The following is a 25417-nucleotide window of genomic DNA, read 5'->3' as shown; positions in this document are numbered from 1 at the left end:
TCAGGCATTACTAGAAGCAAAACTTCTGGTACTTTAAGAAGATACCCTCACAATGCCCTTGGGCATGAGGGCGTACAGGGGGGCTCACACCCCCACAGGCCTGCACACCCTGGTTCCTACTGATCTGGCTACAGGCAAACCAAGGGTCATCTGACTTACAGAAGTTACGTTTGCTATTGTAATTACGTAGTTTAAGTAAATACAACATAAACCAATGGAATATGAGTAGAAAAACAGTTATTTGTTGTTTCTATGCAAACTGCATTTGAATGCTCTGGAAAGACTATTTACAAGAAGTTTCTAAAAATTTCCTGTTAAATTGAACGTGGTGAAGACAACTGTAAAACAGAAAAACTCACAGAACTTCAGAAGGAATCTGCATTCAGATAGTTTCACAAGAGTCACTGTACTCTAAAGGGACAGGAACTCTGGACCTTTCGACGTCATGGATATGGCTCACACAGGAGACCATGTAGCTCTCCAACCAGCAGATCCACAGAAAAATACGAAGCCTGTCTGGACCTCCTGAGGCTGATGACTGAAAACACATCTCTGTGTTTTCAAACAACTAAGTTAAACACAGAACTGAGCGGCTGTTGTACCTGCAATGCTCCGTTTTTGCTGAAGGATGAGACGCACTGCATCAGCCTACTCAGCTCTTCAGAAACTGCTTCCACCACCCTAGACAGCACCCGAGGCACCAGGTCTTTGGAAATAGTGAACACCTGATAGAACGTTGAAAATAAGAAGAAATGATGCATTATGAGGACTTGCCTTGACCAGAACTTGTTAAAAACAAAGGGATGCACGTAGCAAAACACCCCCCAGGTCTCCTAAGCTGTATTTCTGCAGAATCAGAATTGACGAAGGAAAGGCAGACACGGGCTTGCACACAAGCTGTATTCACTGATTCGTTACAAAAAACATTCCTCTTAAAAAATATTGGCAAATGTAGTTTTGAAAGGTATTGTTGATGGGGACAAACTGAAATAGTTTTGAAGATTTCTTCCTCCTCTACCCTTTTCACAAGAAGAAATACGATTTCTAAAGAGGAAATTATAGAAATAAAAACATACTGGGTCAGACTCTCCTTGGGTCAAAACAAATGCTACTTCATACTGGATACGTTATTCTGTATTGGCCAACAGAGTTCCCGATTTTACTCTTTGCTGAATTAAATATATATTTCCTTTCATTTGACAAAAACATTGTTTTCAAGCTTTGAATTTTGATATTTGCAAACTAACAGTTTGGACATTTGGAGAAACATATTACTATCCTGATTTCTAAGTTAGACTAAATCGTATTTTCTTTTTAGCTTTTCCTTTTTTCAGATTCAATCACTAGTATTAAACCTTTGGGTCAACCCAAACATAACCTGAGTACTGAAGAAAATTTGGGGCAAGTTAAGATCATGTGGGAATAGTAAATGTTAAGTACAAAATCCTGTTTTCAGCCACTGGGATATATTAAAAAGGGCCTTGAAAAGCCTAATACAAACAACGTCATGGTTATTGACCGACAGTGGACGTTAATCAAAGTTGCCTCAGTGGGAATCACCATCATCACTAAAATGCCCACATATTCTGCAGCTCCTCTGATTACCACCTGCCCACCTACGACTGAAATGTCTCCACTGCCTGATGATTTAATGTTACACTCTAACTTTATCGGAAGCTAACCTAACAAAAAAGCGCTTTTATATGTCTTTGATAAAATCAGGGTTGAAAGTATATCACTCTTCATAAAAAGATGTACATGGCAAATTCCTGCCTGAGTCAGATCACATAAAAACTTTATGGAGAAACATGTATGCTCTGCCTCACTAGGAAATGAAAATTACAAGACACCCCACTCCGCTTTCTGCTCTGGCTGCTTCAGACTCAGAGCCAGGTGGAGGCTGCAATCTGTGTCCTTTGCTCGCTCTTCTGTTTCAGCCTTAATGATCCACATTTCTCCAGTTCACCTTGGTAACCCAGGCAGCACGTGTGCATGTGGAGGGTGACGTAAACCTGACACCCCCCGATGCACCTGCACCAGACGCAGATACTCAGAAGGTTCTCGAGAAGCGGTCAACTGCGCCTGAAATCTTCTACTGAGAACTTCTTTGCTGGGCCCATTTCATCTGGTGGACAACAGTTCACTGGCCACAGCCAACCTGGAAGTCCACGACTGCGGAATTACGAAGGCAGTCACAGCAGGGACAACGGCGGGACACTAAGCACAAAGTGCCACGGGAGGGCAGGCTGGGTGTGACCAGCAGCACCAATGTCCAGGGGCACCTCTGTGAGATGCTGAGGGGAGGCCACCACCTAACTTCTTCCCAACACGCCCCACAGCTGCGAGAGTAAGATGTCAGCGCTCATTTGTACACTGGTTAAAAACGGGGCAAGGAATTTTCCAAGTTAGGGAAAGACATCCTTTCAATTTCTCTTCTCTTTACCTTTCAAATATTCATGAGTTTAGTTTTAATTATGAGAAAAGAACATACCCAATTTCAGAAAAAGACTCTCTCACAGTTAAAACACACATGTGCGTGCGCTGAAACCAGAGTTGTATTTTATTTACACCAAAAATACATTCTGAAGGGAAAAAGACCTCCATAAAACCCATTGAACTGGCCTCCTCTTTCCTCCAGTTACCCACGTCCCTTAGGAATAGCTAAGGACGGCTTACCTCTGCATGCACAGCAATTATATTCACCAATGCTTCTTTTAAGTAGTTTCTGACCCCTGAAATCAGATGGGGGAGGGAAAGGCATTTAGTGGAGACACCAGTGTGGGTGCTGCTGTGGCTGCCCCTGCCCCGCACCTTCCAGGAGAGACACAGGGGCAGCACTGGCCCAGGGCGCCTGAGAGCCAAATGGCCCGAGGGCTACGTTCGGTCAAGTTATTTTAAAAAAAGGTTAAATTAATTAGGAGTTTTCTTTCATTGTTTTTCCATTTCTGTCATTGTTCTGTTCTCTGTAATTGCTGATCCGCCTGTCAAAAGTGAAATTTAAAACTGCCCTTCAGTTTCTTCATACACATATTCTTCATATGTACACACACACACACACACACACACACACACACACACACACACACACACACACACAACCACCCCCGCCAGACAAAACCCAGAGGACAGAAGGAGGATATTTACCAAAGTTTATGAAACATATGCTAAACATCTACTATAGCATCTTACTTCCAAATGAAAGTCGAATTATTATGCAGAATGACTATTTTGATCTTAAAAGAATTAGTTCTGGGTGAAACTTCTGAAAAAGACACACTCCAACCTGATTCTGTAAAGCAAGTTAGAGACTGGACAAACCCATGACTTCAGGATGGCATGGCTGCCCTCCAGGGCAGGCACACACGAGAGGGCAGAGCGCAGTCTGCAGGCAGCAGGCATGGGTTCAGTCCAGCCTCCTCTCTACAAGCAGTGACCTGTGGCAGGAAGACAGGGACCCAGCTTCGCCTTCTATCGACAAGAGTGTGAGAACGCACCCGTGTGGGGCTGCAGTGAGGGGGTCCTGGCATTCACATGGCTCCTTAAGAGCTCCTTCGCTATTTTGCAAGAAAAAAAATATAAAAACAAAATGCTGCTTTACTGTAACTCTAAAACAATGGCTTTCACTTGGAGTGGAATTAATATCTCAGGATTCCTTCTAGAATTAATTGCACAAACTGACAATTCCTTCTCTACAAAACAGAAAATTCTACTGTATTGCAAAATCATGATGATGTTGAGGAGGATCTTCTCCCATAATGTCGTCCAAGCTACTGATTATTCATGGAAGTTGAACTGCAATCACCTTGTTGACGTGGCATTTGCAGATTCTCAATACACAGCCAGCTTCTGGTTCTGCCATGTATCCTGGTGTGTAAGGAGGCACACGGCTTTTCTTCTGAGGAGCCAACCTCATAAATATTTCTTGGGGATATGGAGGTGCAGGCGTTTTTAATTCTATTTTGCTGACAGAGTAACTGAGAAAACTGGTTGAAGAATAATTAAATACAATCCAGAAACAGGTCGCTTCTTCCTGAGAGAAAAGGACAGCTGCAGAGTAACAAGTCTTCATATCAGCGAAGGCGGAACACGTGACTTGTGCTGACGACCAGGAAAGCTTTCTGCCCGCAAGAGGAGGGCTGTCCCCCAGGGCCCCAGGCTGGGCGTGAGGCAGGCCACGAGCACGGGGCCCACAGGCCTCAGCCGCTGTGCTCGGGTCAACTCCGTGACCACTGGACTCAGGTCTCGAGTCTTTAAACTGCAACAGTGTGGAGGGCTGGCTCACGCATGTACAGAGAGAAAACGCGGTTACTAGAAGTTCGGCCCGACACTGGGCCAGTGAGGGTCTAAGCCAGAGGAGGGGCTCCCACGGCCTCTGTCTCCATGAAACCGGGGTCCTGTCAGTGCTGCTGGGACCAGCACCAGGAGTTGGGCCCAGCCACGTGCCTGGAACATGAGGGCAGCTGTGAGCTCCTCAGGTTCTTCAAGGGAACAGAGACGAGTGGGGCCAGAGAGCTGCCTGAGAAGCAGAAAATCGGACTTAGGACGAAGCAAGCTGAGGTCATGTGTGGGCGACCGCTCGCCCTGGGCCCGATGCCCACGCTGCCCCAGAGAAGGCGGCTCCTGGCAAGAGCACGGGTCTAGGCGCAGCCATTAAGCCCCCCAAGGAAGAGGTAAATCTAACTCACTAATCCAACTCCAAACACACAGCTGTGGAGGTAAGAATAAGAGTGCAGGCGCTTCTAAGAGTCAGGACCATGTTTGCGTTGAAAGAAAATTTGAAAAAGCAATCAAGCTTCCCGTTTTATGTGGCTACAGGGTAACACGCTGGGAGGAGCACAGCGCCTCAGCCTTGCACAAGTAAGAACACTTTATCTTTCCTGGAGACTTTCCTTTGATGAATAGAAAGAATGAAATAATTACCCTCCTCCCAAATAACTCTTTCAAGGAGTAACACTGGAGGGACTTCCCTGGTGGTGCAGTGGTTAAGACTCTGTGCTCCCAATGTAGGGGTCCCGCGTTCGATCCCTGGTCAGGGAACTAGATCCCACATGCATGCCACAACTAAGGAACCTGCAAGCCACAACTAAGGAGCCCGCCTGCCGCAACTAAGACCCGGTGCAAATAAATAATTAGGAAATTAGGAAAAAAAAAGGGGGGTAACGGAAACAGAGAAGGGAAAAGCTGTGGTCCTGGGATGAGAGGACATACAGCTGCTCCTGGACCATCACACGTCACATCAGGAGGGGGGGCAGGGGGCCCACAGTCCCATGAGGGGTGGGCAGGGGGCAGCGGCAGGTCTGAAAGAGCAGGCGGCCCCAGGGAGCTCGCGAGACATGATCACAAACTCTGGAGCAACACACGTGCTGGCGTGGTAACAAGAAAAACTTAAAAACACAAAAATCAATCATTGACAGCCTCCCTCCAAACAGCTAATCGTTGTGCTGAAACTGGTTAGCGCTAAGGGAATGGATTCATTCACCCAGCGTGAATCTGCTGGTTCGACTACATGCCAGGCACACGTCGGAGGTGCTTGGGCACTGGGTCCTCCAGGCAGAATGTGCGTAAATCCCCAAAGTGCTAGTTCCCGAGTTTCACCCCAAGGTGCTGGGTGCTCATATTTGTGTCCAAGGGGCAGGGAGAAGTAATGCCAGGTGCCCACATGGAAGGGTTGTGTGCTGTAGAAACGATCGCTGTGCTCCGACGGACGCTAACCTGTGAACCATTTCCTTGCTGTCCCTGTTCTGTGACGTTCCTGAAAGGTGAGGGGTGGTGTGCGGGGGTGGGGAGGTGGAGGCCATCAGGGGCACTGGGCTGGGGCCTAGACGCCTCGTGTCCAGGGACTGAGGGCTGAAGGCCACAAGCGTGCAACAGATGAGACCACTGAGGTCTTCTGAGGTTGGAATCGCAATTCCTCCCTCTAAGGAGAGACACAAGGCCAGGTCACCCTGCTCGTGGCCCTGCTCCCCAGGCCCTGCTCTGAACCTCGCAGGGACCACACTGACGCTTTCAGGTGTGTTTCTAAAGCCTGAATGCAGATTTGCTCCTTGGGTCTAACTGCCCGTTGAGTTTCCTGCTTTGAAATGTTGCTCCTAACCCAACTGTAGGAGGATGCAGGCTCTTTCAAACCTGCAGCGCGAGAGGCCTGGCGCGGCGGAGGCGCCAGAGGGCACCCCCGGCCTGGGGGAAGCTCCAAGAGGGGCTGCAGGCACATTTTGTCATCCGCGTGGCTGAGGCCTCAGGGGGCAGCCGGGGAAGCTGGGGATGCGTCCGCAGGGGCTGTGGTCAGACGCCCGGAGTGGCATCAGGAGAGGATTTTGGTTACAGTTTTCAAAGGCTCCACGACACTGACGAAGGGACCATCCTTAGTGAACTTCAGTGATACATGCTCTCTCTCCACTGCCTTTGTCTGTATGATTTTACTATTACGAACATTAATGGCTAATGACGACTTTCAAGTTCCTCAGGGTGACAGAAGGGACACTCAGTGTGAAGTCAGAAGACTCGGGGTCTAAGTTCTGGCTCACCTGCATACAAATGGTGCGGCCGTAAATAAAAGTCAGTTCACCCTCTAGACAACTGCCTACTTTGCACAAGGCAGAGATGACAACATCTGCTTTGCTAACAAGGCTGTGATGAAAATGTGATGTGTGTTTATTCCCTTCTCCTTCAAACATCTGCTGGGCACGGCCAGTGGGGTGCACCCCCATGAGCCGAACAGGCGAGACCCTCCCTCCCCACTGAAGAGCACGCACGCACCCTGGGGTCAGGACTCCAGAGAAGCCTGCCTATTTCAGGTACCATTTCTTAAGACATAAACAAAAAGTCAGCTAGAAGCCATGACCACTAGAAAATACACACTGATTTCTCTTTCTGAAACACACCGTGCAGAATCTGGACAACGCATCTGGTCTCGCCTTGAAGAAAACAAAAACTTGTTTCTTTCTGAAACAATTTTTCAGGATCCATTTGAAAAATACAACTTAAATAAAGAAGGTATAGCAGGACAGAATATTGCTGAGGCTAAATACATTTGTTTTTAAAATACGATTTTTCTAGCTGCACCCTAAAGCAAAAGCTTGCTCCAAATAATACAGCACTCAACACTCACTCAACGCTCACTGTGCCAGACGCCTAGGAAGGCGCTCGGCTTATTGGAGCGCATGGACGCTCGGCAAGTATGCTGGCTGCAGCTTCGGCTTCAACAGCAGCGGGTCATAAATGCTGACTTGACGGGACTAGCTGGCAACGCGAGCGTGTGCACAGGAAGAACAAAGCAAACGGACAAGAGCTACTTTACTGTGATGCAGTAGTTAAGTGTTTGTAGAAAGGTTCCTCCCGCACAGCTTCCCATGTTATTTAGACACAGAATGAGAGCAGCTTCTAAGTATTTACAATATTATCTCCTTGACGCTCTGAACGTGAAATTAGAATGACCAAAAAGTGCCCCTAACCACGCAGCCTCAGTCCAGGCCGTCACTGAGCAGTTCACCCAGTGGCCCAGGTGGGAATTCTCCACGGAGAAGGCAGAGCCCAGACCTTCTGGGCAAGAGCCTCTGGGCCCCTCGCAGGGTGGGCTTCTCGTAAGGGGGCCTGGACCTCAGAACATCTTTGCCAGCAATGGTCTTGTTTTTCATAAAACTCTATTTGTCAGTTACTTGTTTTAATCAAATAGGGAGGACACTTAATTTTGGAATAACTAGTAAAATTCTTATTGAGTGCCTATTAATATTACATGCCAGACTCTATTCCATGTGCTGGGGACACGGAGTGACCTCAAGAACAAACCCACAAAACACAAAGGCCCCCTCCTCACAGGGCTTACACACCACCGGGGACACACCCAGATTGGAAAACATGGCCACCTTCCACAGGAGACAGCCTCACCTCATCTCTGAAATAGCCCCCAAGAAGGCAAGTGGCTGAAACAAAACTGTCTGGCAGCAATAGAACAGAGGGCTTCTGTCTGATGAGAACCCTCAGCACTGTTTGTGGAGAAATGCTCCCCGACAGGTGGAAAGGAAGCAGCGCTCCTATGGCCAGTCCCAGCTACAGCCTGTAACAGGTGATGCACACGGGGGCACGGAATGACGTGGATTTAAACCCTGGCTGGAAAACCAGTTAATTCACTGAAACTTCAGGTTTTCCTTGAAGTATGGGAAAATGCTCATTCAATTAAAAAGTGTTACACAGGCAGATTTGAGTCTTCTTATAAGTTTGGCAAACCACTAGGCAGACCTCTCTAGAGAACGGCCACATTAAAGAACAGAACAGTGAACAATTTTGAATTGATCAAGCCTACATTCTTAATTTAATTTGAAAAAATTAATTGCTCATAAGGAATTAAGATACAGAAGTGTAAGTTTCCTAATAACAAATACAAGTCCAATGAGCTTTCCCTTTATCCTTCTCCCTAGTTTGGTGTGTATTCTTCCAGATGTTTTCCAACGAATATAAATTTTTTCCCTAAAAAATGACATTACAGTACACACTCTTTTCTTGAAACTTACTTGCTTCCTTCCATGATGTACCACACATACTCTTCCATGCCAGTGTGCACACACTGACCTTACAGTTTTCAGTGGCTGCCTGGTATTCTACAGCACAGATCTGCCATAAGGTATTTATCTTCTTATTTATCTGACTTATTTGTTTTATTTTTCACTTTATTTATTCATAACTTACTCTCCTACTACTCGACAGTCCTGTTGCCTTTCAGTATTGACCGTCATAAATAACGACACAACCATATCAGACCTTGTATTCTCGTAGAATAACTGACTTAAGACACGTTGTAGAAGTGGAACTGCTGAGTCAAAGGTTTTGGGTTTTGACTGGTTCTGTCAACCTGTCATTGAAAAGGCTATTCAAGATTAAACTCCTGTTTCTTCATGCCTTTTTACTTTAACTTGGATTCTCTAATTACTGTAATTAACAATAACCATAATACATGCTCCTCAACTATGATGATGACAAAACTTTCCATTAAAACACTAGAAGAAAAATTCAAGCGAAATGCAAAGGTCAAAGGAAATTTACTGTGTTGCACAAGACTTATACTCAATCTGACTGTATAAAGAGTATCTGAGAAAGAGCTGGACAGAAAGACGGCGCATGTACAGAAAACACCGGTACCCCCCTGACCTGTACCAGGAACTCAAGCTTTCCTCTGAAGCATTTCCTGTCACATCCTCCAAACACAGACTGGTCTCTAGGTGCCCTGCCTCATGTTGTTTTGAAACACGATAGTCAGTAATAAAAGCAATCTAACTCTGGAAACTCTGGAGATGCTACCTACTTTATAAACCACACTTCCTGTTTTTAACCCTTATGCCCTAAATCAGCTACCAGTCCTAGTCTACAGATAAAAATAGATTGAAAAATACTATAAATATCCCACAGTGTACTTTTTTTTTGGTCAAACTGAAACACTACATGAAAGAACTTTGGGGTATTGTTTTTTTCAAGTAAATTATCTATTCAATTACAGTGTGAAAATACATTATTGAAATTACTGCCTATTAAAAAAAAAGGCAACCAGAACGGTATCAATACTGTTGGACAGATTAAAAAGGCCTGAACATTCTGCAACAAAATCAGCTTTTGTTGGAACAGAGAACGGGCTTTTAGGTCCAAGTCTTTATGTTTTAGTTCGTGCTTTCTTAAATTAATGACCTTTTCTAAACTGATAAATGTCTTCTGAAATGTAGAGGATTTTTAAATGAATACCTGGGGTGGAAAGGACACCTTTCACATGTAGTATATGAATGAATGACATGGCCTGTACAGTTTTCTGTTTTCTTTCTCAGAATCCTTTTTTTTTGCTTTAATTAATATATCTCCTAGCTTTTAAATATGAATAAGAAAACTTTTCCCTATGAAGATAAAACAAAATATCACCAGCAGTGAAAATAACAGTAAAATTATTTCATAGCTTATTTTTTCCATTTGTAAGAAAGGATTTATATTCGTAAGAGTTTAGCCTTCATAAATTTCAGAGACAAGGAGCTTTGAAGAGTCCAATACGGGTAAGGGAATCACAACCTCTCCCACTTCAAAGTTAAAGTCTGATGTGTAAAACTACATGAATTATGTAGTCTATGAATTATACTAACCTAAAATATTACAGAACACTTCATACATTTAGCATGAAATATCAGTTTCAACACTGATACACTGAATTTTAGACTTAAAGGTATAAAAATTTGATTTAACATAAATCAAATTCCTTTGTTTCAATTTCTTTTGGCAGAGAAAAATTGTTTTCATTAGAAGGCAACTTCAGTTAGAAAAGTGAAAGTGACAAGAACGAACTCATTCTACGTATGCAAATGTGTTTCACACTGTGAGGTGTTACAGTTGTATATAATACTTCATAAAGGTCTGTGGTACTGATAGCTTCAAATTTCAAAATCTCTAGGAGTACTTTTTTTCCCCCAAGAATGACTTCAGTGGAATCAAACTTAATAAATGCTTATGAGAGAAGGCAGGCTGAAGAACGTGGCTCTGGAGCCCGACGGCTTGGTTCAGGACTGCAGACCCACTACTTAGCCCGTGGCCGTGGATGGACACACGCGTGGCCACCGCAGGTGGCTCGGCCCGAGCGGCCCTGCCTCTGACGGTGGAGCCATCAAGGTGGAGCAGAGCACCGAGTCCTGGTCTCAGTACAGGGCTCCACCCACAGTGTGAGAAGTGAAATCCAATTAGGGTAAGTTTCTGCCATTGAACCAAAGAAAAGACCTTGGAGTCAAAAACAGTGGAGTTGGAATAAAGTGGAAGGCAGAAAAAAACATGAAAGCCAAGAGTTAACTTGGATTTTAGTCTTCATTTACACAATAATGGGTGTTTTAAGTCAGCATTTGAAGAAGCCTAATTGTGAGGGAGGGACCCACAGGCCTGGCCTGCACCTGCCCCAGAGACATCAGGAGACGTCAGCTTCCACCCCTGGGCGAGCCCGGCTCCCAGACTCCCGCAGGGATACCTGCAAAGCCACAGGGCGCTCCCTTCATTGACAGGATGTTGCTTCTCTGATCCCAGAGCAAAATCTTCACTCCAACATCTCAGATCCACATAATTTTTTCTCTTGAAAATTTTACTGACAATTACTTAGCTGCTCTTCCATCTTCACTGCCAAAGCTGCTGTTACCACTCTACTGAATTGGTTGCTCAGGGCCCCGTAACAGGTTTGTGCAGATTCCTTATCCTAAAATGAATGCAACCCTTTATTCTTCCCAGTGTCTTTATCATTCATGACTATAAATCTCACAAGTCTGCCATGCTTTGAGATGATCCCGAATCAGCCACTGCTGGTCCAGGGAAAGGCAGGCCTGACATGCCCCGGCCTCTTGCCAGCCTCTGCCCGTCTCTGCAGCCGGGGAGCCTGGGAGGCTGGGGTGGGTGGGCTGTGCGCGGGAGAGAGGAAGACGCACCTCAGACAGAGGAAGGCGGAAAGCGCTTTCTAATCTAACTATTTACAAACGGTAGGACATACAAAGTTACACGGTACTGTTGCCCCTCTGGTCTGACCCATTTCCTCACCCCCCGCACCTCTCCACTCAGAAGACAAAGACTCTGGAGACAGAACTGGGCTGAAGACACAGTTGTACTGCTCTGAACAAGCCACAGACTTTTCTTACTCTCCAAGTTTAAAAAATCTGCCCAATAGGGAAAATATTGTCTTAGGCCAATGGGGTTGTGGGGAGGTGGGTCACTCAGGCGTCTCAGCTCTCAGAGGCCCCCCTCAGCACAGGGCAGAGACAGCAGAAACCATGCGGCCCTCGGGCCCCGGTCTCCACAGGGCATGCCTGTCCTCCGCGGGCAGTGCAGGACCACCCCTCCTGGTGAGGAAAAGGGGACTCTGATGAACAGTGCATCACAGTCAATTTTTTTAAGCTTTACATTTAACCACATAAAAAGCATTTCTGAATTGAAATCAACGAGTTAAAGGTCTGAGTCTGAGCTGGCTTTCAGAGCTGAGAAAGTACAAAGCGCCGCACAAAGATGTGAGTTTGGAAGAGGTGTCAAGTGGCCATACTTGCTAATCATGACGTTTTGCTGTCGAGGTTTTTAAGTCTGCAAACAGGAGTTTTCTCCTCTTTTCAAAGTAAGTAGAACTCACACGTAGGGAAGCATGTAACTCCTGTGTACGACGTGATGCTGCGCGTGCCCCGCACACACAGGTAACCAGCATCCCGAGGGAGATGCAGCAGGCCCTCCTGCGCCCCGCCCCTGTCGCGCCCATACCCAGCAGCTCGCCACTACCTGACCTCCACCTCCCCTGGGCAAGGTGCTGGCTTTCACACAGGCAGAGGGATGAACTCCCACAGGAGGAGCACAGTTTGCGGCTCCCCTCAAGGTTACGGCCTGGTTTTGTGTGGGAGGGTCTCCCTGCCACACAGACCTTGACTGGACGAGGATATCACGCTCACGCACCCACCCCACTGGCTGGCGGGCGGGCGGGCTCTGGAGCCGCTTCCAGCCTTCGGCTACCTCAGGCAGAGCTGCAGTGGAGGCTGCTGTCTGCAGAAACACCCACCACGGCGCCCTGGGGTGGGGCTGGGTCCCTGCCAAGGGGCTTGGTTGCCCCTGCGGCTCCACCAGTCTTCCCGCCAGTCTTCTCCCGCGGAGAGCAGAGCAGGGCCCTGAGCGCCACCACACACCCCGTCGTCCACAGCAGTTTACGTGCCGTCTTGCTGGACGGTGGCCCACGTATCCCAAAGCAGCACGTGCTCTAGTTTAAAGAAAGGGTTTCCACGCCTATTTTCCTTAGCATAAGATGAAAAAGCCACAGCACAAAGGAAAAAAAGAGAGAAAAGTCCAAGAATATACATCAATTTTTCCTTTCATTAATACAACCCGACCGTGCAGCACAGGAGTGCTCACTCCTTTGCCTCCCATCACGTCTAAAGCCTCTCAAGGTGTCTTTGTGATTTCATAAGGCCTATCATCACACTCCTTCAGTACACAGACCTGCTCAGACCGACACGCGTTCCACGTGTCATCCTGAAGTCCTTACTACCGCAATCAGAGGCTGTCACACCATCTGCAATCAGAAATGACAGCAACTGCAAAAATGAAAAACGCGTTTTCAAATACATCATGTTCATGAATCTACCTTGGTTGTCACTGAAACAGTTTGATTATTAGTATGAGATATTAACAGAAAATTGAAGTAAACTGATCCAAAAGAAAACTCACATCCCAAGTAAACTTCCTGCACAACGTGAAGATTTTATTCGCATCACCTTTCATTTGCTCCTAGGGACCGGAACTGCTCTTCTGACGTCTTCCTCCCGCCACCTAACACCTAGCCTCAAACCGTCCCACCACTGGCCTGTTTACACGGTGGAGAGATGGGGGGTTTGCCCAATTAATCCCCTCACTGATAAACGAGACAGAGAGACAGGTCCCAGTTTTGTCAACCAAGCGTCCTCGGCTTTAGGGGAGGGAAGCAGGTCTCTGAGCCCCTCCAGGCCTGTGGGTCTCCTTTCTACTGTGGACTCCCAGGAAACATTTGAGACATTATCGTTTTAAAAACACACACTCACAAGTTTCCCACCGGAATGTGCAGAATAAACAGCCACCAAAGTGGCTGTTGTTAAGCTGTACTCCAAGTGGTTAGGGGTGGTTGGCCTTTGCTGCTTGTTATTAAGGGAAGATGGTTACGGACGTTTTTGCCTGGTGTTGGGAGAGACACAGACAGGGACGGCATTTCTAGCCCCGGCTGGACAGGCTAGAGGAAGTGAAGCGTCCTGAGGCTGCTCTATGGTTTAGTTTTCTCACGGAGCCCAAAAGGTGTGCATCCTCCTCTCTTGGACGAGAGCAAGCCTGGCAGGTTCTGGGTGCGCGGTACGGTCAGGCCGTGATGCTCCCCGGCACACAGGGCCTGGGCCAGGCCGTGAGGGTCTGTCTGGCGGAGGAATCCCTTAGATTCTATTAACCACTGACTAATATACCAAAGCACTTTTTTGTTAAGAAGTCGAAATACAACATTTGGAATCATATGAACCTCAGCTTTCTATTGTGATAAATAATGTTTTAAGTAACTGGGAAAGTGAACACTTGCCACCATTTTCAGGTTAAAGCAACAATTTGGAGTTGTCTGCTCACTGTGCTACCAATGCACCCCATCTATCCACACACTGAGACCACTACAGTACACCACTAAAACCCGCAGCTAACGCCGAGAGCAGAGGCATTCAAGTTAATCAGTGCTCTGCAGCCATCTTCTTTACAGAACTAGGGGAATATGAACCATGGCTTTGGTTCTGAGGAGGAATCAGGGTGGAGACTAACGTAGCTACAACCTCTAGGCTAAACTCACGAAAATGACGGCCCAATGCCCTGCCGGTGGAGCTGTCAGTGTCCCCAGTGGGGGGCCGGTGTGCTTGCTGGCTGGGCTGTGGCCAAATGGAGGGCCGGCATAGCTGTCCGCTCACTGTGCCCGGGCGCCGGGCCCCCACGGGCTCTCAGGCCGCGCCCAGAGTCGCAGGCCGGAACAAAGGCAGACGCTCCAGCGCCCTTTCAAACTCCTCACGCAGAACTGTCTGAAGACAAATACTTGTAAGTTCAGAGTGAGCATTAACCTCAAAGGTAGCCAAGGTCACAGGGAATAAAATAGCCGGGATGAAGAAGGCAACGCCAAAATGGCAGGATACACATGAGTATCCATTACTGTGCTGTTTCCCGCAGCACACACAGCTGTGAAGTGTGTAAACGAGTTTTAGAAGAAGACTCCTAGGTCATAATTAGACAAAATCAGGTGAAGTGAGGAAAAAAAATCCCTAACACTGTCCGTAGGACATAACTCGTAATTACAGAACATCCACGCAGCCTTCCTAAGGCCTCACTAGCCAGAGGGGACACAGCCCGCCACGAGCCGACGGGCAGGAATGTGATGTTAAGCAACAGGCCAGCTGGTGCGACCTGAAGGGAAGCGGCGGCACCACTGGGACACAGGGCCACCAGGACACAGGACCACCAGGTAATGTGGTGCTTGTCTAATCATGGACAAGCAACGGACTTTTGGGTGTGACTTAACAAGAGTGAGAGGGATGACAAAAAAGCCAGGGGGCCCCTAGGAAGGACAGAGACATAGTGGGGAAAGAGCAGAAGAAAGTTAAGAGAGAGGAAGTTTTTCCGTATTTCATATCATTTCATTCCCATCCAATGGCTGGTCCCACATCTGGGAGGAGAAGGCACACACTGGGTGGGACAACTGGACCACAGAAAGCAGGGAAGACCCGGGGGCCCATGGGGGGGGCATTCCCAGCCAGAGAGGGGACAGCTTGATTACTAAAAAACACTGACTATGACAATGAACTGAAACTCATGTAATATGCTCAAGGTATGAATTAACGAAGATAATTAAAAAACACCTTGTTCATCACCTTTAATAAAAGAAACAAAAGGGAACCAACTTACTCTGAAAACTCTAAATAAAGAGAAAAATCAAACATTTATCCTGCCTTTCCTACATGAACTGTACTTCAGAGTAACTAAATAGTTGATGAAATTTTTTACTTTTTAATTTCGTGCTCCAGCTACCAATCATTAGTTTGCAATCTCTAAGGAAACAACAGATCATGGCAACAATTACCCATGGTGCTAAAACCATTAGATGACAAGTTTATGACAAAATTTTAAAGGGTGGAGCAAGCTGGTAACACTTGAATCCAGTTTTCAATCTTAATATCACAAACATGGAGACAATCAAACGTGATGGATCTGCTGGTGGCAGAAAACAAATTAAAACAAAATTGAACCTGAAACTGATAAGGCTTCTTTATTAACCACAAGTTCATAGGAAACACAAGGGACAGAGGAACATGTGAAATGACACCATGAGGAAACAATAAGAAAAATTCAGAAAGTGAGAATATAAGAACCACCTGATTTAGTCAACAAATAAGCTGAAGAGGGGGCCCTAGAGAAAGAAAAAAGAAAAAAACTTCAGAGACACAGCAAGTAAAAGCAACACATAGACCTTGACAGAATCCTGATCTGAGCAAACGATCTAAAATAAAGCTCTTCTGAGAATTCTGGACATTGACTGGATATTTGCTAAAATTAATGAATTATTGTTTCCAGATCTGATAATGGTACTGAGGTTATGTTTTTAAAGAAATCAGTCCTTATCTGATCTGTGTGTAGATGAAATGATCCTTCATCTGGAGGAGGGGGCAGAAGACTGGCCCTGCTGAAGCTGCCACGAGGTCAGGAGCTGCACTTCCCTGCTCTATTGTGATAAATGTCTAGGAATGTCCAAAATAAGTTTAAACAATGGCCTTTGCAAAACAGCACGTTAGTTTACCCTGGTGCCAAACAGCTATCAGTTTCAGACACAATAAAATAAATACTTCAACAGATAAAACATGCAATGAAGAAAGTATGTAGGGCCACAGGTCCTCTCAAGGTTAATACGTTTCACACTGAACACCATCAGAGCCAACATTTAGCTTTACTGAAAAATGCTTGGCAGACAAACTGTAACCAAATGTCCGAAGCATTGTATAAACGGTTTCACAGCACTGACACTGATGCATGAAACTGCTTATAAAAAAGGAGAAAATGGCTGGGAAAAAAAGTGAAGTTAAATGATGAAAGTGTGTTTAAAAAAAGATGACTGACTAGGACCATCCTCCTTTGAAAAATGTAACATTGCCTTTCTCTCATAAATAGATGAAATGTAAGTTTATTAATATCTACCTGACAGTATGTTTTAAATGAAATTAAGAAAAACAGTCCAAGGAATTGATAAAACTACTCCTTCTGAGAAGTTCAGTACCGGGAAAGACTACTGACTTGGATGTCTCTCTTCAAAGGTGGAGTTCACGCGACTGGCATCTGTTTCGACCAGAAGCAGATGCGATAGTGTGCCAAAGTACCTCATGACCAGGGCGCAGGAAACCTGTGGAAGACAGGCACGAGAGGACAGCCGTGTCACTGGGTGTTACCACCTGTGTTCCACATTCGAGAAGAGAAGAGATTTCTAGAGTGTCCAACAAACAGCACCAAGAATGTGACGCTCGTAAAGGCGCCCTCAGAATTCTGCAAGCCGCAGTCTTCAGAGTAATTCTGGAAAGGTGAAATGACATTCGGAGACCTTTGGTGTTAGGATTTTTTCATTTTACACAGATATAAAATTTTATAATATTCTAATTATTTCTGAATGGGTAGTCCACATGTTATTTTTGGTAACCGTTTTCTTATGTAATCAACCTAAGTTCTCTTCTTTAACATTAGCTGAATTAAGAGACAATTCAATGTGACATTCTGTTGAAAATACCTACCAGGGTAAAAACTAAACTGTAAATTAGTATTTTACTTGCTTGAGTAATTTCTGCCGAGGTGTTTCTCATTCACCAACCAACTGATGGACCAAGTCTGTCAGGGAAGGATCTCCCTGTGCTGGGTACCACCAAGGGCTGCAGGCATGGAGGGGGGGTGGCCTGGGGGCCTGGAGACAGTGGGGTGGGGCTGAAGGGGAGCGTGGGAGGGAGCGAGGGCCTGAGGGCTGCCCCCCACCCCCGAAACCAGAGGCAGGCTGTGGGCTGCGGAGGGAAAGACGTCTTTGAGTCCCCTCCTTTTCTACAGACCGTCTCTGTAACTGACCCTTGCACTGCTGGCTGCGGTATTTTATTTGCAATAGGAATTAATAATTAGATTCTGAAGTAATTCTGCTTCCTTGTTTATTAATGGGACAAAACAAGTTTTTTGTTTGCTGAAATCAGCTCCTATCTCTTGTCCGCACAACCAGAGCCAGCCACCTCTTGCTGGAAGTTCACGTCTGGTGCTTTAAAGGAGAACGGCGTCTCCCCGCCCTTCTGGTTTGAGTGGGGCTTCCCAGAGGGAGGGACAGCCTTTGTCCACCTCTAGCAGGGTCAGCAGCACATGGGGGTTTGTCCCCTGCTTCTTCGCTACCCCTGCCTGCGGGAGGTGGGGAGCAGGCAGAGGGGCTGCTTCTCGGAGGGGCTGGGCGAGGGGTCTGGGCTCTCACTCTGACCCACCGGCACCGGCCTTCTCACCTACTGACTCTTGCATCTTATTCTTCAGTCGGTTCGAAATGTGGACAGAGAAGAAGACTGTTATTCATCGGGATTCCCCAGGCCCCAAGATTCAGAGGTGTTTTTCTTTCTTTCCCTCTGTGCAGGCGGAGGTAGCGATGGGGCCAGAGTCCCTTCTTTCCCCTCCTCCCTGATACTGGACACGACGACTCATCTATCAGGAGGATCCAGAAAGCAGGATCGCAACAGCACTGTTCCAGCATTTAGTAAACTCCCCGAGAACTTTCAGAAAAAGATTTTCCCTACGTGTGGTTACAGTTTAACAACTATTGAGATGAATGTTTAAATGGAGGTGCTGATTTGATGAGATAAACGGCAGGCAGCCTGGCCACTACCTCAGAGTTCTTCATGCTAACTAAGTGCGATTAGTTAGAGGTAAGTGCAACTAGCTCGCTGAAATACAAGGATCCAATTAAAATCACAAGAGTATTAGGAGAAAAGTGTTGGGGGAAGAAAACATACAATAACCAATCAAGATACTCTTCGCATGGCAGTGGAAATATATTTTCTTTAGGTAACTGCAGAAACGATGATAACTTAAAAAAAATGAGATGATTAGACAGTCAATGAACAGCACAGAAGCTATTTTTCACATTCCCTCCTCCCCCAATAATGCACTGGATTTTAACTTTAAAGGATAAAAAAAATACCTCAAGGGCTCCAAGATGATATAATTTAAAAAAATAAATGGATATAAAAATCACAAGAGAACAACGGATCTATTTTAGTTTTTTTGCCACCTCATGCTGTGTGATCTTTTTCACCAAAACAGCTGCCCTCACACATACCGCCAACCACCCCATAACAAACACAGAACCACGCACCACAGGTACAGATGCCAAGGTTACGACGTGGTCTCGGGAGCTGCCCTGGGGGTGCTGGTGCCAGGGCTCCCCCACAGGGCGGGGAGCAGCGCTGGTCCCTCCTGAGTCCCACCCTGCTCTCCTTGGTGCCACTGGGAGCAGGCCACATGACTTGAGGGGGGACACGGGTGCATCCCAACTCCCCCGGGTCAGAGCCACCATCTCACCTCACACGCAGCACCACCCTCAGCTTCTCTACCACCTTCTAACCTTGGAAGCAGGAACAACTTGGGAAATGTGTAGAGTGCCTCGGATGTTAACTGACTTGATAATACTGGCTGAATTTGTGAATGAAAGGAAATTCTCTATCTGTCCATGAGAGGAATATTTTCTTACAGATTTTGAGTAGTCTCAGTATTCCAAATACTGGATCTGACATATGATTGATGTTGAAATCGTTCTGCTCCGGGTTCCATGCATCCCACACAAGTAGTCGGCTGACCACGCTAACACCCGGCACTCCACTCACTCACATCACCGATGACATAAATGTCTTCCCTCCTCCTGATAATGTCAATGACTACAATTAATAAAAAGGCCTTTTGAGTTAAAAATCGGTTAAGTACTTTACCTTTATAAAAATGGTTAATTTTAAATTCATTTATTAAGTATCTTTAGGAATATATGTAAACTTGAATGCCTTTTATAAAGAACACCAATATTTAAGAGAAAATTTTAAGAAAGATTATTTTTCTTATTCAATATGTTTTAAAGATATGAACTTCCATGTGTATTCATAAATGAAGACTAAGACCATTCTCAATTTAGCTAAAACCTATCAAATGCAAATACTCAGAGCTCTTAATAACTGCAGATAAGAATAACGACACAGTCAGTTAAGTGACTCAGAAGTAACCAGAATAATCTTTCCTGACACATATACAAATAAAGAGGTGAGAATTTAAATATCCAACTGTCAGGTTAAAAAAGCACAGCTATGGGGCTTCCCTGGTGGCGCAGTGGTTGAGAGTCCGCCTGCCGATGCAGGGGACACGGGTTCGTGCCGCGGTCCGGGAAGATCCCACATGCCACGGAGCAGCTGGGCCCGTGAGCCATGGCCGCTGAGCCTGCGCGTCCAGAGCCTGTGCTCCGCAACGGGAGAGGCCACAGCGGTGAGAGGCCCGCGTACCGCTAAAAAAAAAAATAATAAAAAAAAAGCTTTAACGAATATCTCTTCTTGAATCGTGAAATTAATCACCTGAATTTTTTTTAAAAATCACCACAAACAGTATCAGAAACTAAATTTATTGCTAACTACTGCAATAAACAATCGGTTACCTACGTGATTTGTAAAATTCAGTTTTGGATGAAATTTTGGAGATGAAAATTCTAAAGATAATACTAAAGTTGTTAATTGAAATTATTTTGGAAGACTGAAGTCAAACTATTTTGGCTGTTCACCTTACACGAGGTCTCAAAACTTCAGTCATCTTTAAAGAAACTAAAAATCACTATATGACTATGCGAGACTGAAGTTCAGTTGGGGATCACGAAGTCAAAGCTACACCAAGAACAGAACTAAATACAGTTTATAAAAGTGAAACTAAAACCAACAATTTCTAAGAGGCTTTGGAACCAGAGAAATGGTAAATGAATGGCTGACAAAGCAGTGGTGTGTGCGTCTGCTCTGGAAGTTTATCTGAAAGACAGAGCCACAGGCCTCAATGCCACAAGGCCAGCAGAAGCTTAATTTTGTATAAAAAGTGGCCCCGATAATGATGACATCATTTTCTATCCATCATCACTCACACTGAGGGCTGGGAAGATGGGAAGTGGCAGAGAAAGGACCCCAGGTCCCTTCAAGGCAGGATCTGGACAGTCTGAGTCAGTCACCCATCTGGAGGCAGTGGGACCCAAGACCCTAAGAGCCTGGCACTGCCCTTCCCACACCCTCGTCCTCACAGGGATTGAGCCAGACACACCTCAACTGTCCCTGAAGAGCACAGCGATGCTGCACAGAACTGCTCACATGTCAGGTATCCCTGACATGCACGTTTTAATTCAAATGCAATTGCTCAAGATTTAGGGATGCACAAAGCTTCCACAGGAAGCAAGTGCTAACATGCTCACTTCGGTTAAACAAATATGAACACCCACCGTGTTGTATTTATTAAAAAGTGAACAAGAAGATTAATGGAAACGAGAACATCACGATTTACTTTCCTATCGGAAAAACAACTGAGAAAAATCACTGTGAACCACAGAGCAAGTACTCAGAAGATAAACTGAGGCATGACCCACACGTCACTGAGGCTGTAACCTGTGAACTCCCACCCTCAGCTCGCAGCACAGGAGCCGGGGGCACAGTGACCGCCCACGTGCAGGACTCAAGGGCAGGCTGGGGAGCGGGGGGGGGCAGGGAAGCTCCCGGAGGAGGCGTGGGAAGGGCAGAGTCCGAGGAAAGACTAGCAAGCCCAGAGGAAGCCAGCGTCCCGGGGACGCCAGGGTGCAAGGCTAGGCAGGGGAAGGAGACTGAGGGCCGGCCACCAGCAGTGGGACCGCAGGGCCCGCAGGAGGGCCATCTCTCCCAGGGAGAGGGAGCAGCCCGGGAGCACTCCGGTCACGGAGCACAAGAGCGAGCGTGTCCACGGACCCAGCCATGGCACAGAGGTGGAGTCGCAGGGGTGCCGGAGATGTCGGGAGGACACGAGAGGACACGGGGCCTCAAATGGAATCTCTGAGGAACCACCCAGCCGACTTTCTGAAGCTGGGCTGTAAAGAGGAGTGTGACGGGGCTGTGAGTACAGTTAGGGGGACCAGAGCTTAGGGTTCAGTGCCTGATGTCCTAGCCACCCCTCCCCGACCCTCAGGAGGTCATAAGTAATTTGTGTCTTAGGATAGTTGAAATTTAGAAGATGGTAGTATTAAGTGACAATCATAGGCGAGGCACAGGTGTTATAGGCACGCAAATGACTGAAACTGTTTGCAAGGAGTTAACACATTTAGGATGTGCATGTGTGTGCATATGTACACACGTATGTGCAAGTGTGTGCACACGTGTGTGCACGTGTGCAGGGCCTGCTGTATCCTTCATTTGTGAACTGGGGATTGGTTAACTGCACAAGAGCTTGGTGCAGCAGGGCCCATGTGAGGTAATTCATACATGTCTCAGGGGAAGGAGAGAGGCCCCCAAGGGGAAGCAATAGACAGGCTGGTCTGCAGAGGCTAGGGGCCAAGCACAGAGCACAGCTGATTACTGGGTATTGTTCCCTTGAGGAGAAAATGGAGAGATTTTATTGAAAAACATTCTGCGATCTGACCCTTGGAATTCTGAACCTTTCAGTCACTGCTCTATAAAAAACTTAAATGATGAGAAGTCTGGGAATGTGAAAGGAATCTCCTCACATCTTTGTTTAAAAATTTCTCCAAAACAGGGAAATAAAAAACAGATACAGAAATACATCTATTACGTTCGTGTACTGAAGAGTTACAAGAGAGATTAAAAGGACCCGAAAACAACCCCCGAGCGGAGCAGGCGCGGACCCGGCGGGAGTGAGGCGGTGGGGGGGGGGGCAGCGAGGACACGGGCATGGCTCCATGGGAGCTGCAAGGGGACCCCAGTCACTGAACAAATCTTCACGAGCAGGCACCACATGCCATGCTGGAGTCTAGACAAGGGAGACATAGAACCCGGGAGGCAAGAGCCTCTGTTTGTGAACTTGCAAATTCGTGATGAACTTTTGTGGTGGCATGTCTCACCTGAACCGATAAGGATCTTGTTATCACTCCTAATCTAATATTCACCTATTTCTCTGCAGGGATCTCTACCGGGGATATAACATAATATGTGGTATGTGCACTGTTACCTTCCTAAAGTCCAAAGATACTGAAACTCCCAGTCATCTAGCCCAAGAGTTTTGAAAAGGATGGTAGATCAAAAGTTCCAGAGGCTGTTGAGTTCAAAAGTTCCAGAGGTCTGTTCACGTGGAGTCAGGAACCCGGCTTACACAGAAGGTGCATTTCATCACCCACCTTGGATAACTGACCACTACCCACAACCTCACGGATTTGGCTTTAAGAAGCTCAACCAACATAAAGGCAGGTGCTGGAACCACATGTACAGCCTTCTCCCTTGTAGATAATTATCTTACACATAAAATATACGTAATTCCCACAGGTTTAATCTAAAACGCCATGCCTACTCTCCACTGGCCGTGTCACCTCTGCAGGGTGGATGGCTGGTGTCCTGATATTTAAGTAGAGGCCTGAGGACAAAAGTACACATGAGGGAGGATTACCGTCTAAGCAAAGGGAAGGACCTGGGGGAGGATGTGGGAAGTCTGGGCCACAAGAGGCCCAGTGTGCTGGAAGCAGCTGGAGGGGCCGCAGGGGGCGGGTGCCGGACTCAGTGCTGCCCGCTCTGTGGATTTTACCGCGAGTGAGCAGGAAGATGCCGCAAAAATTTTAAGCAAGTTACTGACAGGCTCTGACTTAAACTGTAAAAGGATATATTTGGGATGTGAACTGTAATCCAGTTTGGACACAGAAAAACATGGGTACACAAGAGTCCTGGCATTACAGGAAAAAGATCAATTATGGTCAGCTGTAAGCAGAAGGCTCGTATGTCTATAATGATGGTGATTTCAGGAATTAAATACCTGCAGTCACATAAAATATTACTGATTTAATGATTCTGGCTCTTAGCTTAGAATTTTGGCATCACTGTATCGTTACCCCTAATATGAAAAATAACAATAAAAACCAAAGGTATTAAAGAGTAAACAATGTTATCACCATCTAGTAAAAGCATCACACAACAAAAATGACAGGTGATCACAACAGTTAGTTGAAAGAACGAAGGTAACAACCTGCAAGCAGGTCACTGGTACAGCCACACTCACCTCGAAGAACCGATGTCTAATATGAACAGAACCATTTCCACATCATGCTACATCGACATAACGATGTTAGTAGGTTGCTTGGCTTTATGTATTCTACAGTACTTCATACAAAGAAACAACTATTTGATCAATCAAAAAGTTTATTTCATTCAACAAGCAATAGTTAGTTCTAAAATATATATTATGAAGTGATTTAAGTGACTTTCATTTGATGTCGAAACGATAATACTGGAACTGTCAGTCATCTTTCTCCAGTTTAATGTTCTTTGTTAAATTATTATAATAATCTTACTCCCATACGTTTTCCTTGTATCTTTCACCTTTTTGGCATCAGTAACTGGGTCTTCCATAGAAGTGACCAAACGTCTTAAGTAAATTTTTTGATGAAGGCTGCAAGGTCATTGCATAAAACTGTCACTCACAGTCTATTATTTCTATGAAGTAAAGAAATATCATAGGAAGCAAGTGTACGTTATTGAGATGATCACACATTATGAGGTGTAATTAATTATTCTCTGGAATTTAAGAATATCTTTAACCATTTTAAGTACTAATAACCCCAGGCTACCAAAAAGTGGGTAAGCTAATAAAAATTTAAATCAACCCCTCAGTAAACATGAAAAAAAAAAGAGAATAAACAGAAAAGCATCTTCAGCCTGTATTGAGAAAAGGAAATCCATATTTACCCCTCTGGATGCATCTGGAGACTTCAGTAACTTCAAACCACCCACCTGTCGGGGGCAGGCAGTCCTTCCAGTCGAAGTAGCCTGCGTAAATTCCAGGTTCTAAGGAGCCAACGATGGGGTCTGCCTTCAATTCAATGTAGTTTTCAAAGAGTCTTTGGTCCAACTCTTTCAGTGAGGCCATGCTAACCTATAAACACAAAGAAGAGTAATTATGAGCTGTCTGCTTGAGGGTGAAGAAAAAAGTAAAACAATGTAAATAAATACTTCAGTAGATTTTAACAGTTTTTACCAACTTCTTACAAAAAGGCAAGATTTTTATTTTACTTTCAGTAATAAAGACCACTCTAGTGCAGCTGTGTAACAAGATAAGAATTAGTCCTCTGTATAGACCAGGGGCCGTCTTCACAAGAAGGTCAGCCCACATGAACTAGTTCTTGCTGGAAGAGCAGGTCAGTGTCAGCCCCGTGCGTCCATGCCTGGTCTCACCACCACCCAGGGGCCAAGGACTTGCAGAGGGGGTGGGCTGAGCCCTCAACATGGGAGGAGTGAGAATCTGGGGAGTGCAGGGTCGGGGCTGGCACTAGACTGTACTAGAGGTTGTAGACCATACAATACAGCATGAAAAGATACCAGGAAAAAAGAGCACAACTGTCCTTTCAATGCATACTATAAAGCTATCATAGTATACGTATAATTATAGTAATAATGAACACAATGTAATACTCAGTAAGAGACAGATCATCTCCCTGAAGATAACAGTTAAAACTACAAAGCCTCTGGGAAAAAGAAATTCAGGACATTGGAGCAGGTAAAGATTCTGACAGGATATGAAAGACACTAAACATTTTTAAAAGTAGATAAACCTCATCAAAATTTAAAATTTCTACTCAAAGAATATATATCTGACAAAGATATACACAGATTTCTAACATCACTAATAGAAAGGTAAACAACCCAATTAACAA

At 45.7% G+C, this 25417-nt stretch overlaps 1 protein-coding gene across 3 annotated transcripts in view; it reads right to left on the bottom strand.

Annotated features, from left to right (window-relative positions):
• EXOC2 (exocyst complex component 2) overlaps positions 1–25417 on the bottom strand; it is a 156064-nt gene that overhangs the window by 9958 nt on the left and 120689 nt on the right. For 2 of the 3 annotated variants that reach the window (XM_060163836.1, XM_060163837.1), the window contains 3 exons: positions 24498–24639; positions 2677–2732; positions 603–725 (listed from right to left, as the gene is read on the bottom strand). In XM_060163836.1, coding sequence (XP_060019819.1) covers positions 603–725; positions 2677–2732; positions 24498–24639 — 321 coding nt within the window. Of the gene's footprint in view, positions 1–602; positions 726–2676; positions 2733–23927; positions 24201–24452; positions 24640–25417 lie in introns of those variants that run through there. The other variant, XM_060163838.1, reaches the window with a different exon arrangement.

The sequence above is a fragment of the Lagenorhynchus albirostris genome, chromosome 10 (assembly GCF_949774975.1).
Source record: "Lagenorhynchus albirostris chromosome 10, mLagAlb1.1, whole genome shotgun sequence".
Taxonomy (NCBI): domain Eukaryota; kingdom Metazoa; phylum Chordata; class Mammalia; order Artiodactyla; family Delphinidae; genus Lagenorhynchus; species Lagenorhynchus albirostris.
The sequence above is the reverse complement of the archived record's forward strand: the minus strand, read 5'-3'. Positions and strand labels throughout refer to the sequence as shown.